At 43.0% G+C, this 14,823-nt stretch overlaps 1 protein-coding gene across 4 annotated transcripts in view; it reads right to left on the bottom strand.

Annotated features, from left to right (window-relative positions):
* LOC135221733 (WD repeat-containing and planar cell polarity effector protein fritz homolog) overlaps window positions 1-14,823 on the bottom strand; it is a 248,545-nt gene that overhangs the window by 90,315 nt on the left and 143,407 nt on the right. For all 4 annotated transcript variants that reach the window (XM_064259528.1, XM_064259531.1, XM_064259530.1 and 1 more), the window contains exon 6: window positions 3,364-3,612. In XM_064259528.1, the coding sequence (XP_064115598.1) occupies window positions 3,364-3,612 (249 nt within the window). The remainder of the gene's footprint in view (window positions 1-3,363; window positions 3,613-14,823) is intronic.

Genomic DNA, 14,823 nt, shown 5'->3' with positions numbered 1-14,823 from the left:
CAGAGGCAGAGGCCTTCATACTAGAACACAAACAGCCAATAAATACATTTACTCAAGTTTCCACACATACTTATTAAAAAACCAAAGCTAAAAACTACACACATACACAAAAGTGAAATACCTAAATTTCTTTTAAAACACCAAATTCTTTTAAAAACTCAATAACACACTCATAATCATACTGCGCTTCTTCACCCAATATCTTTGCCAAACTCCATGTCTTTTGTCTTTAAAGTGCTACTCTCTCAGTTCCCGATGACTAGGACATTCAACTAGCAAATGCTTAATAGTCATCAGGACGAGGCAGTCATCAGAGTAAGGTTGGAATTCACCGCTCATGAGATACCCATGAGTCAATACTGATTATCCTATATGGAGGCGGCATATCGTTACTTCCCATTTCCTAGGCATAGATTCATATTTCCAAGGGTGTATATGTGTGGCAAACTCTCATTTTATTAGGTCCTACTTCATTCCATTGCTGTTCCCATAATCTTGCAATGAATTTTGATATATATGCAGAAAAAAGTCTGTATGGTAAAGCAACTGGTCTTAGTATCATATTGGTTGCTGCTGGTTCAGCTAGTTAGTCTGCTTTTTCATTTCCATATACATATATTTACGTGCACTGGGACCCAGCAAAAAGATAAAGTAATCCCTCTACGCTGATGTATAAATACCCACTGTGAGATTTTCAATGTAACTGGATGATCAGTATTGAAAATTTCAAGTCCCTGTAATGCACTTTTGGAATCACAAAAGATGGTGATATTAGTGGAATTCTGGAGGGTTGCAATATGTTCCAATGCTGTTAAAATTCCATACAGTTCCGCTGTGAAGTTCGATGCTATGATGGGTAGTGCTCCTCTGTGGCTAAAATCATCACTAAAAACTCCATATCCGACCCCATCATCAGTTTTGGAACCATCAGTAAAAACAAATGTAGAGCCTGAGTGTTCTGCAGTTATGTTCTGAAAATAATACTCTGATTTCTGTATTTGATTTCTCTCTTTTAATGCCTTTAAAATGTTTACAAAATTTAATTACAGGTAATTTCTATGCTGGGGTAATTGGTAAAGTAACTGGACATACAGGATTTCTTAACATATTCATTGTTTCCAAGACCTTTTTTTACTCTAAAACTAAGAGGCTTAGGAAACCTTGGATAATTTTCATAAAAGTTGTTAAAAGAATTTCTATTTGCTGCTTCAAAGGCTTTAGAGTTGGGGATTCTCTGAATCCTAAACCAATACTTGATACCTTGGTAGCATCTCCTGTGTCAGCTGCATGCAGAAAGGTTCCACCAGTCAGTGCAATCCATCTCTTCATGGTTGGAGGCTATCAAGTATCTCCTCTAAGCGAGAGGCTTTTCTCAGAGAACAGCAGGGCATATGTCAAGCAGTCTCAGAAGGTCAACCTCTACAGTTTACCAAGGCAAATGGACAATCTACCGTGACTGGTGTCGCAAACAAGGTTTTTCTCCACTCGCAACCTCTATCCAGCACATAGCAGACTTTTTAACCTTCCTCAGAGATAAGAAACATTTGTCCATTTCTGTCATTAGAGGCTACAGGGCGACCCTGAGTTTAGTGTTAAGCCTTAGAGGTATCAACACCTCATCCTGGGAACTTTCCTTGCTAGTTTAGGGGTTTGAGCAATCGAGTTCTCCTAAGGAGCTTAAGCCTCCGACATGGGATGTTTACTTGGTTCTGAGAAGCTTCACTAAGGGTCCATATTGAGCCTTTGCGTTGCTCATCTGACAGGAACTTGACGCTCGAGATGGTTTTCCTACTGGCCTTGGCATCTTCGAAGAGAGTGGGAGAGCTCCACAGTCTGAGCTATGGTGTGAAGCACACCAGGGGTTGGGGGTTGGTGTCCTTCGAATTTGTTCCAGAATTCGTGGCCAAGACCCAAAAACCCTCTGTGCACAATGATAGGTTTACTTATTTTTCCATTCCATCACTGAATGACTTTGTGGGTGGTGATGCTCAAGAGCTTTTGTTGTGTCCTGTCTGGGACCTGCGTTGCTATCTTAAAAGGACATGGCACCTTAGGGCAGGCTGCCGCAGACTTTTTGTTAGCACAGGGCGTACAAAGAAAGGTGTCAAAGAATACTATCTCTTTTTGGATACAGGAAGCCATCAGACAGGCATACTTGACTCTTGATGATTCCGCCACCACATCTGTGCAGGCTGGAGCGCATGACGTTAGGGGTATTAGTCCCTCTCTGGCTTTCAAAAAGAACTGAGTGTGCTATTTGGATACGCCAGTCCACGTTCACCTCTTTCTATCTTAAGGATGTTGCCCACAGATCTATGGACACGTTTTCCCTGGGTCCTGTGGTGGCTGCCCAACAGGTTGTGTAACTCATCATTGCCCTTAACAGGGCACTTTAGTATCTTACCTAAGACGATTGTGTGGATGACAGAATGAATGACTTGGTTGGTCTCTTTCTTTCTCTTGTACCTTTCCTTCTTAATTTGGCGGGTTAAGGAATAGACACGTAATTCACTGGACTGGGCTGATACAGGTGAGTAAGGTAGTCATAATGATAGTGTGGTCGCTTGGTATACAAATATCCAACCCTCTATTCGGTAGCATATAATCTGCTCCTTGGCAAGGGGGAGTTGGGAGTGGTAACAAACCCTGGTGTGTTGGTTTGTTATTGGACAGTCAAAGTTTCTCTTTGGTTCCCTATGCAATGATTCTCCCGTATATCATTGTACATCGCTCAGTGTCTGGGTGGTTAGCGGTCAATTTATCTAGCTTCTCACAAGCTTCAGTCCCTCTCTGGAAGTTATTTCTTCTGGAGCTGGACTGGTGGGTAGGTCCCCAGCAGGTTTAGGATGTCTTGTACTTCCCTCCAAGTATAAGTCTATCCTATTGTTAAGACTGAAGGTTTGTTCGCATATGAACAAATGACTAAGAAAATTTGTATTTTTCATAGCTACAAACCTGAGGTCTTAACATTGTACTGCCCACCTCTAGCCGGCCCTCTGTCTGCTAAGGCATCCTGAGTTGGGAAAGACTGACGTGGTGGCATAGATGCATGGTCCTTGGCCACTCTTCACCCACTATATGCACACGTTGCCAGATCTCACAAGATTCCTTGCTTTCATCTGCGATTTAACCGGATCCAGCTAGGAGCTAGAAATTATCCTATTGTTAAGACCTCAGGTTTGTAGCAATGAAAAATACAAATTGTCATAGAAAATTTGTCATTTTATCTAGACTAAACTAAAACAGAATGAACACTGTTGGCAAATAGTACCTTCTGATATTTCAGAAAGTAAAGCAAGTGGTTTGTCTGTTATTTGGATATTCCTTTGCATTACAATAAAAAATGCTTTGCAAGAATATTACCTCGTATACACAACTCAACACAGTCACACCGCCTTTCTTTCCAAATCCTTGTTCAACTGTCAGTAACACATTGGGCTGAACCTTACTGAAGGAGACACTGAGAGGGGCCATTTCTGTTCTACAATAGCACAAAAGGTGCATTGACGTTCCATTAAGGCCATAAACAAGAACATTTGCTCTATCTCGATCTCTTGCTAATGGACTCCATGGATATACCTCGTCTTCACTTGTTTTCCACCATACAACCACCTAAAATCAAAAAGCATAATTAACCTTAAAAACATGTAAGACAATAAAAACTGATGATGTGCAAAACAATGTCAATGTTTCCTAATATAAAAATGTATACTACCTAATATAAACAGTATCATTAGGCAAAAGTTTTGGCTTTCAAATACTGTATTACATACATTACTTGACTTTACGAAAATTGAATATTTATAATAAAATAACTTTTCATATATACTGACCCAGTAATTACATAAGTATAAATTTCAATTTTTGTATATATAACTTACCCACTATACATATATAGCTGATTCCCACATTGACAGGAGGTGGGAGACGGACATACACTACTCCAAAATATTAGGTTATGTAATAAAATGAAGTAGAAAAGTTGCTAACACTGAATACAATGCTTGCCGTTTCTTTATCAGTTAAGAGCTATACTGGGATACTGCCTGTGGTTGGTGCTCACCTTCACCTGTAGTGGTGTGGCAGTATAGCCAAGAGTCACCTACTACATAAGTTGGAGCTTTACACCAAAGGTTTTATGTCTGAATGCTGGTAAAGCATAATAGGTGTCCACCCTTGCCCTGGGCACTGCACCTAAACAAAACAACCATAGAACACTGTCACCTACACTGCGACAATACCACAATCCATTCACTGAAAAGAGATAATAGGAAAAAAATCCTGTTTCCCTCCGTTATACCATGCTAGTCACTAGAAATGGTATGAACACTTTTTAACTTCCATAAAATTATATAGAAAGCAAGAACAATTATATTCCCAGTAGTTCAAAGGCAGAATGGGCGTACAAAGCATAAAAAGTATGTAAGCTAAGGGGGTAAAGGTTACTCTGACATCCTTAGCTTTACTTAGAAGGTAAACTGCTCTCCCAATTCTGGGTGTGCCTCAAGGTGAAAGTCCATATGTATTACGTCCATATGTATTACATTGAAGTGGTGCTTTCAATGTGGTATGGCCGTTGGCTCTTCCTATCACTGTATATAAATGTCGGTCCTCTGAAAACTCCAAATGGAAAGAAACCTCCCATTCTTCCACAGAGCTGAAGAGCACTTTGAATGCTCAGAGAACTACAGGCAGTCCCCAGTTATTGGCAGACTTGGTTATCGGCGATCCAGTTTAATGGGGTTTGTCTAGCGCCGTAAAATCGGCAATTTATGGCGCCATAACGGGCCGAGTTCCAGTTATTGGCGCCATAATATGCCATAAGGGTGCTTATGGTGCTCATAACCATTTCTTGGCGACATAAATCGCCAAGTTTCGGTAAATGGTAGTTTCCGCTTATCAGCACACCCCCAGGGACGAAACCCCTGCTGATAACCAGGGATTGCCTGTATCTGGTATCAAGCTATAGCTGATGCCAGAAGTGCTGTATGCCAGTCAAGCTATGAGCTCGTAACTGGTGGGCACTTGTGGGAATTAGTGTTAGCTCAGAGCAAGAGATAACACCAGGTTGTAACCGGCACCAAAGGAGAAAAGCACCAAACGAGCTTGAAGGTCGTGGCTCTACAGTTGGTGTCAGACAGTAGCTGATGCCAGATTAAAGATGTAAATCCCTATTGCTGGGAGCCAGACTTTTAGCTGGCTCCAGATGAGTTGGCCGCCAGGAGAGCTAGGAGCTCCAATTCCACTCCTTAGGTAAGTGAACAGCAATGGATGATATGCTTCCAGTAGGACTAATTAAGAACTGAAGTAAGGGATGTGCCTAAAAGCTAAAAAAGGAGTCTGGTCTCATGTCCTTAGTTTTCAAATAAAAAGAAGGTAAATGTAGCTGGGAGCTTGAACATGACCTCGTTATAGCTAAAGATCCCTGGGTAGCTGAAGAAAAAGTCTCTTCCTCGCTTGGAGGCGGCAAAGACAATAAAAGGTCATTAAAGCTGGGCCCCTGTACATAATCACCTACGTCTAGTCCAATACCCTTTTCTGATGGGGTACAAAAGATGTAGATCTTCTCAGGTACAGAAGAGGAATCTGAAAATGGCCATAAAATTCTTGATTGGGATTCCTCATGGTCTATGAGTAAATGTTTATCCTGGGCTAAAAGAAGGGTCTTGTGAAGGTCCTCTGTGCATTGCTTTTCTGAAGTGGAACGAAGATGCCAATTGTTCAAGAAAAGGGCAATGTTTATGCCTATCAGATGTAGCCATCCTGCTAGAGGAGCTAGTACTTGCGCGAAGGTTGAGGTACCATCGACAGCCCGAAACTAAGGACTCAAATCTGGAAGACCCAGTCCTGGAAAACAAATCTGCTTTGTATTTCCTCAAGTTTGGGTGTATGAGGGCATGGAAGTGGGAGTATGTGCCCTGCATGTCTATCAAGGCTATCCAGTCTCCTTGCCAAATGGGCACAAGAAGGGGAACGACTGGATTCTATTCTGAGTTTCATTTTCTGTATGAAGACATACAGTGTTGACATCCAGAACCGGTCTCCATTCCCCTGAAGCCTGGGGGACTACCAACAGGCAATTGTAGAACCCCTCTGAGGATACATCTTATACTATCTCTACTGCTTCCTTGGAGACTAGGGCAGACACTTCTTCTGCGAGGTCCAAAATCTTCTCTGACCCTACAGAACAGGCTGTCAAGGTTATGGGCTTATTGGATAGAAGTTTTACCCTAAGGAGGATAAAATACTCTACCTCGAGTACTTGTACAATCCACTATTCAGCTTCTCTCTCACTCAACTTCTCCCGAAACAACTAGAGTCTTGCCTCTACCAGCACATAGAGGACTTGAACCTCCTTTCTTAGCTAAAAGCTTAGTCTTGGGCTTTTTAATGGACTTGGAAGCAACACATACGCTCGGTCTTGCTTTTGAGGAAGGTCTTGCTCTTCCCCCACAACAGGTATGCTGAAGGAGGATTAACCCCTAAAACATCTAAAGGATTGTGTTAAGAGATCTTGCATCAACTTCTTGTGTAGTTTAGAAGCACTAGCATTCACTGTTGACTGTGGGAGCAAGAAGTCTTTAACAAGAAAGAGAAAAGAGGAATGCTGATTTCTGTGACGAAGTCACTTCTCAAGAGGTGTTAGAGTACCATAATTCTCTTTTCTCTAACACTTCCATGGTGAAAAGAGAAGCTAACTTCTAAGCACTGTTTCCAACCCCTTCATCAAAAAGGAGAGCACTCCAAAAATGTCTGATATGAAGTCCAAAGATAAGAGCTTGCATTCTTGGATCTGCACACCATTGTACCCAACAACCAGTCTAAGAAACTAACCAGTTCAAAAACCTTGAATAGGTTACATAATAAATGGTTAATATTAGCCAAAGAAAAACATCACTTTAGCTGAAAAACCCGATCTTTTCAACAAGTCGTTAAGTGTTGAGAAATCCCCCGGGGAGGAAACAGCTGCCCCCAGGGAAGGAGTTTCTCCAGACACATAGCAAGAGTATCTTCTCTGAGCAATGTAGCTGGAGTAAAACTAAGCAATACTTTCCTTCCTCCCTCTTGACTGAGAACCAAGAGTCTACTTCACTAAGTGCTGTTTTCACTGATGTAGACAACACCATCTTAGGCAACAACCTGGAGGAATTGGAGGTTAGTTGCTTATCATAAAAGTAAACGCTGGGGACTATAGTCGCTGGTGAGAAGAAGGTAGGAAAACTGCAAGCAAATACCAAAGTAATGAACTGTATACAGTTGAAGAAGAGTCCTCCTCTGCTTCCTTGCTCTCTTCTTCTTCTACCAAAGACCCTAAAGATAATGAAAAGTCCCTAATAGGCTTAGCCCCAGGAGGAGGTTTTCTAAAAATCCCCAAAATGTTGTCTAAGTGCTGCTAGATGGGCGCTAAAGATGGATTCAAAGTCAAAGCTTATGAAAGACAGGCTAACTCTCTTGTTCTGTAGAAATGCCAGAGGGGATTTCAAAGTGAAGCCCGTACTTGTGTATCACTCTGAAACTCCCTGAGTGTTCAAGAAAAACAATGTCACAGAGAATAAATTGCCTGTGGTGTGGAAGGCCAATAAAAAGGCACAGGTCACGAGAAAAATTTTTGTTGAGTGGGTCAATGGAGTGTTTGGTCTGAGTGTGAAAAAATACCTGCAAGAAAATCAATTGCCCCTCAAGTGCCTCCTGGTTATGGAAAATGCTCCTGCGCATCCTCCTGGCTTGGATGACCAGCTGTTAGACAAATTTAAATTCATCACTGTCAACTTGCCCCCTAATACCACTCCTCTCATCCAACCACCAATGGAACAGCAAATCATCTCGAACTTTAAGAAACTGTACACAAAGGCATTATTCCAAAGGTGCTTTGAAGTGATCTCAGACACTGAATTGACCTTAAGAGAATTCTGGAAGGAACACTTCAATATCTTCAACTGCATAAGCCTTAAGCCAAGGCTTGGCAGGGAGTGACTTCCAGGACAATGAACTTGCTTAGAAAAAATTTTGGCCAGTGTTACATCAAGAAGGATTTTGAGGGGTTTGAGGCTGACCCTGACAACCCTACACCTGTTGTGGAGTCTATTGTGTCTCTTGGGTAGTTCATGGGCTTGGATGTGAGTGGCGAGGATGTGGAAGAGCTAGTGGATGCCCACAGGGAAGAGCTAATCACTGAACTGCTGCAAGACCTTCAGTAGGAACAGCAACAGACGGCAGATGAGGAATCCGAGGAAGGGGATACTGTGCCTACTTCAGTGATTAAAGAAATGTTTGTGAAGTAGAGTGATTTACAAAATTTTGTTGAGACACATCATCCTAACAAAGACGTAATCTGTGTCTCTAACATGTTTAATGATAACGCTTGTATTATTTTAGGCAGATATTGAAGAGATGTCAGAAACAAGTGTCTGAACAGTTTTGTTATTCAACAGGGGTCCAGTGACTCTCAAGTTGGTCCTAGTGCCAATAACAAATCAAAGTGGGGAAGTAACCTCAGACAGTGCCACTAAAAATCCTAGAGAAGTAACCCCAAAAAGGTTCATGATACCTGAAGTCCTTCTGGAGGGAGATGCCCCCTCCAAACAGTACCCTATCCTATTCCCTCTCCCCTCCCCTCCGTCTTCCATACGTTAACAAGTCTTCCATAAAGGCATAAAGGTAAGAGTGATGTTAAATGTTCATTATTCATTTCATTATTCATTTGTATTTATTTCTCATCCTTTTCTGTATACAAAGCTGTGATTATTCCCTGTAATATGTATTTTTTGTTAATATCTTGGGGGATATGGAATCATTGCTTCGGTTTTCATATGTTTTGGTTTTCGTGGGAGGTTCCGGAACGGATTATGTACGAAAACCAAGGTACCACTGCAATGACACCCAGTAAACAAAAAACATTATGCAAAGTTTAGCCTAAAGGAATGGCATAACATACGAGAATAGCTTTAGGGCCGAACTATTTTTGTCAGCTCATAAGAGTAAACAACAGATTATGTAGGTGATGAATCAACTCAACAATTGCAAAATCAAGAAAAACTCATCCTGAGATTCCACTGAAGGTTACTAAAAATGTATTCCAGTGGGAATGGACACCACTGAAATCCAGTTAAATAACCAGAAAATAATGAACAAGCTATCGCCATCACTGGTGTTTACCAGACAACGGCAGGAACAAACTGAACTTTGTGCTTACAGTCATTCCTATTCTCCTACTAGTGGGTGGAACTGGTCACCTACACAATAGCTTGAAGTGTTACGACGAATTTTGAATTTAAGCTGCGTAATAAGTGGAACTTAAAGCAATGTAGTAATTAGTACTGGGTAGGTTACATATACAAAAATATTAATTTAGTGCACGGTAGTCCCGAGTTATTGGCGGCCTCAGATATTGGTGATCTGGTTTTATGGCAGTTGTCTAGCAATGATGATAACTGGATTTTCGGTGTTGATATATGCCACTGGATTTTTGGTGTTGATATATACCACTGGATTTTTGGTGTTGATATATGCCACTGGATTTTCTGTATTGATATATGCCAATCTCCACTTATCAGTGTCTGATCTCTGGTTATTGGCGCCAATCCCCACATAACAGTAGTGCTGTATCCCTGATTTTCAGTTAACGCCACACTGTCAGGACCAGAATCCCCACAGATAACTGAGGACTGCCTTACAGTAAAAATTATTCACAATCATTCATCTTTAGTCCTTAAGATAATTAAAAAACATGGATATTTATATACCATCCCCAAAAATCATACAATATCCTGTTGGCCTTTAATATGCAGTAAATACATATGCAAACACTAGTTAAGTATTACACACACTTAAAAAACTAGCATTTTCACAACAAAAAGCAGCAGTTACAGCTTGACAAGAGAAATATGAGAAAAATAAAAAGAGCAAGACTGTGACTTGAAAGGATGAACCAAGTTTCTGACTTTGTGCCTCCTTATTGCTCAGTGATGTTGAAATGACATTTTCTAAGACAATTTGTATTTTTCATAACTACAAACCTGGATCCGGTTAAACAATCAAGAGATGAAAAAAGCAAGGAATCTGTGAGATCTGGCATCATGTGCATATATCAGGTGAAAACTGGTCAAAGACCACACACCCACGCTATCGCGTTTGGTCTTTTTCTTAACCACCGTGGGTGAGAGTTACGGTTGCCTTCTCTCGGCCTTTTACCCGGTTGTTTGCCTGTTTTTGCTATTTTGCTTGTCTGTGCATGTGTGCTTGTGTTGTTATGGCTTCCATTGCTTCATCTCGGCCTCACCAACGTATGTGCCTGGGAACTCAAGGTTTCCAGTGTTCTTGTTTCCTGGCTTCTTCAGCAACAGACCGACACTCCGCATGCAGTAGGTGTCGTGCTAATGTTTGTACTATAACGAATCCCTGCCCGGAATGTCATGCATGGCCTAAATCGCAGTGGAAGTTATTTTATAGCATGAGGGAGCATTGAAGAGTTTCAACTCTTCCTTCGTGGGAAGGGTTTTCATCGCCTCGCCCCGATGCTTCGTCTTCTTCCGCAGTTAAACCCCATGATGCTAGAGTTTATGCACCTGTGTCTCCTTCCTTTTCTTCCATCGATTCATCGTAGGATGTATGGGGAGGCCCTCAGGCTGATTTAATGTGTAATGTCGCCCCCTCTTCCTCGGGGGTTAATTTGCTTCCCACAGGGGAGGAGAGTATTTCATCAGTTTCTTATATTTCAGGTTTGGAGGCGTCCAAAATGGCAGCGCTCTGGGCGTCGCTTGGGGTTTGGGGTTCACCCTCCTTGGAGGGCTTGCTGACCCATTGCATGGATGCTCGCCTCCCCCCTCAGGCCTCCCCAGCTCCTCCCCCTGGCCTTCTCTACGTTGGTGTCTGAGGTCCGGCATTTTGTATTGCTCCGCGAGTGAGACCTGCCACTAGATCGGGTCAGAGGGAGGCCGTGAAGTCTTTCTCAGTGCCGCTGGTGACGTCACTCCCAGTTCCATCGGTGGTGTCACTCCCAGTTCCATCAGTGGTGTCACTCCCAGTTTTCTCAGTGTTGTCTCTCCCTGATACGTCAGCGTCATCGGTTGGGGCTGCTGCGCTGCCTCACTCTTCTGTGTCATCATTGTTTGCTCCCATGACATCATTGGTGCCATCCAAGATGTATCCTCTTTCTTCTGTGTCGTCTACATCCTCTCTTGCGGATCCATCTGAGGCTTTATGTCAGGTGGTTCTTAAGAGATTGGACTCTTTCTTGGAGGATAGGTTTGCTGCCTTCTCAGCTGAGAAGGCTGTGAGCAAACGTGTTGCGTCACCTCCCCCCTCTCCTGCCAAGAAGATGTATAAGGAAAGAGTGCTGTCATCCTCCCCTCCACCAACCCCATCTTCGCCGCATCGGTGTATCAATCGTTGGAGAGTTAAGGACTGCCTTTTCTTTGTCAATGAGTGAGAAGCGGCACATCCGTGTGCCTGAGAGTGTTAAGTGTTTTGTCCCCTGTGCAATCTGCTGTGGCTGCGTCATCATCTTCTTCGGGACATGAGTGTGTTGCAACCTCGCACATGCATGCGCATGTTGGTGATTTATCTGCTACTTCTGCTCCGATGCCTATTCATTGTCGTACGGATCTTAAGGCGCCTGAGAATAGATAAAAAGTTGTGAATGAAGAAGTGGTGCAGATGGGGTGTTTGCATTCCACACCCATTGATGCTCTTTAGTTTTCAACTCTGAGGAATTCTCGTTCTGTGTCAAGAGTTTGAGATGCTTCCCTGTTGCATGTACGTCCATCTGCTCTGCACAGATGTGTACGTGGACACATACGTGAGTCACCTATTGTGAGTGTTCGTAGTAGTGTTCCTAGTGTTGTGATTGGTTCCTCACAGGAGTTGGCGCCTGACCAGTCTGGACAGGTCTACTGGCGCTTCAGGTTCTTTGGCTGCTGGGTCTGCAATTAGTTTGCATAAGAAAGATGTGTTGAATAAGCCTGCATCTTCTTCTCGTTGTCGGTCTCCATTGCCGGAGCAGGAGGAAGGAGACAGGCACAAAAAAGATTTTGTCTTCCTTTGCCAAGGTTGTTGATCTCATTCTAAGATCAACAATCTGGAGAGCAGGACTCACGCTCAGTCGTCTTTCACTCCTACTTGCTTGGAAGCCTTGCTGGGGGCCACGCAAGATCTTAGATAGTAATTTCAGCTTCCCCTGTCGGGACATGTCATGTCAGTCCTGCAGAAGGTGAATGCTTGTGTGTCAGATCTGGACGGTTCTCTTTGGTCAAGGGGTTCTTCCAAATTGCTTCCTCCACCACTCACAAGGCAAAGGAAGTATTATGCCACGAACTCTGCTTGTTGCCTCATCATCTTAACCCACACGTTATACGTCTCAAGCCACGGTTGACTTTGAGGCAGGTGAGGTCGGTGGCGCCATCCTTGTCTCCACAGAATGCCTCAGCTTTGGAGTCTACAGCAGCCTCCGTGTTCCAGACGGGGTCATGGTTAGACTTGTGGTCGACAGCCATTGCCAAGATTGCGTCTAACAAGTCTCCAGAAAGAGTGCTACCTTTTTGTCCAGTGCTTCTAGATCCTCCAACGCTAGAAGGCCTTCCACACTAACAACATTTCTAACTAACTGACATGGAGTTCTTGTTCCTCGGCAGACCAAACCCCCTCAATGCCTGGCTGCTGCAACTGATGCCCAACCTTCTATCGATGCATCAGAAAGTAGCGTGAGGTCTGGGCTCTTCAATGGGAGAGACACTCCCTGCAAAAGCCGAGGTTGATGGTTCCACCATCTCGAGGGTCGTCTAACTTGTGTGAGACTAGAATTTGAACAGGGTCCGGCTGAACTTCCCAGTTCCAGTGCTTCTTGAAAAAGAATTGAACTGGCCTCATTCTCAGCCTGGTACCCAGAACCAGCTTCTCTAATGACGCCAAGTGTAATAATAGGGAGAACTCTTTTTTTTGGCTGGCAAGGTTTTGAAGGATAGAAACCCTTTTAAAGTTAAAAGAAAGCATTTTATGTTTCTCCTTTGAAGAAACCAAGAAATTCTGGTATCCCGAAGTATTCCCAGGTAACAAAGGTTCTGAGTTGGTATTAATTTGGATTCTGAAACATTTACCAGCTATCCCAACATACTTATCAGCTTTAAGAGTATCTCTTACCCTCAAGCTCCCCTTCGTACTGGACACTAGAAATGGCCACTCATCTAGGTAAAGAATCATCTGAATGCTTAGGTGAGCCCACTTGCCTAACTGTGAAAGGACTCTTGTAAAAACTTGAGACCAAAGCACAACACCTGAAATTGGTACACCTTGTCCTGAAAAACAAAGCTCAGATATTTCCTTGAATCTGGATGAATTGGTACATGGAAGTACAGTATGCATTCATCATGACCAATATCATCAAATATCCTTGCTGAATTGCCACTAAAACTGAACTGGCAAACTCCATGGTGAATGACATCAGGTGAGCAAAATGGTTCGGAGACATCTAGTACCAGTCTCCAACCTCCTGGAGCTTTTGGTACCAGAGACAGGCAACTGTTGAACCCCACCAACAAGTCCACAACTATTTCTACAGCTCCTATTAGCCACAGAGAGTCTACCTACTTCCTTCTGTCGGATATGAAACTTCTCATTGTGGAACTAAAAGCGAAGCTCCAAAGGAGTCTGGGAAAGAAAAGGAATGCTGTATTCCTCCTTCAGTATACCTCCACTACCCAAGGATCTGCCTCCAAATCCTGCCAAACTGAATAAAATAGGCTCAACCTCCATCTTACTGGGGACTGAGGGCTTGATACATCATTTTCTAACAGGAGCTAGTTTTTTCTAGGATGTTTATTGTCCTTCCTGAAGGCCAAAAAGGGCTAGCTTGAGGGCACCAATGTCTTACCTGTTTGCCTGGGGGGAACCCTGCAACATTGTGTTGACTGCAAAAGTGGCTGCTGCTGTGGTTGTGTATGCCTAAATGATTGAGAGTGATGCAACAAATATCTGGTTTCCACTTTCTCAACCTCTTGCATTATTGTACCTAATGCTGAGACATCTGGTAAAGAATGTAAGGGGTGATGAGCAATAACATCAGCCTTCTGAGTCAAAGAGACAGAGGGCCTCAAAAAGGAACAAAATTGTTCCTCCAACAAATTGTTTCCCATGTGTTATTTCTCTTGAGGGAAAGCATGAACAATCTGTCTTCCTATTTCGTCTATGGGTGCTATAGTCGTAATGCAGAAAGCCAAGCGAGAGTAAGTCAATCTTACCTAACAAAACCACTCTCTTTTTATTCAGGTCCAGCCGCAAGAAAAAATTGGAACTGCCTAATATCATAAGACATCATTCTCCTTCTCATAAAGAGGGGGGAGAACTTTTAGAAGAAACTTTCTGATGCAGTAACTTGGCCACTGTGTCACACCTGTTCAGTGCTGACTTAGCCAGTCTAGGAGATGGAAAGGGATCCGTCTTAGGTTCTAATGCGGCACAGCTTAGGTTCTAGCCTAGCAGTACTAAGGGACCTCAAATGATGGACTACTAATTCCTCAGAGAAATCATGATATGTATTTGCATGCACACACCATTCTCTGAAAAAACTGATGATACTACCTGTGAATTTTGTGAGCCCTCCTTATCACCAGAGTGAATTTTGTGAACCCTATGTTCATTTGAGGGGTATCCAGGGGAAGCAGAGGTGGCAGCAGCAGATACCTCTGCCCCCTGAGATAGAAGGGGTTTCAAATCTTCTAAAATGGACTTAAAATTTGGAAGCAAAAACCTGTTCCATACCAGAGGAATGGTTGGCTGTGCTTTGTGCCATGGCACTTGGTGCCAAAGAATCATCTGCACAGGAATCAAGTG

This window comes from Macrobrachium nipponense, chromosome 3 (genome assembly GCF_015104395.2).
Source record: "Macrobrachium nipponense isolate FS-2020 chromosome 3, ASM1510439v2, whole genome shotgun sequence".
NCBI classification, from domain to species: Eukaryota; Metazoa; Arthropoda; class Malacostraca; order Decapoda; family Palaemonidae; genus Macrobrachium; species Macrobrachium nipponense.
Note: the sequence above shows the minus strand (reverse complement) of the source record. Positions and strands in the feature narration are given on the sequence as shown.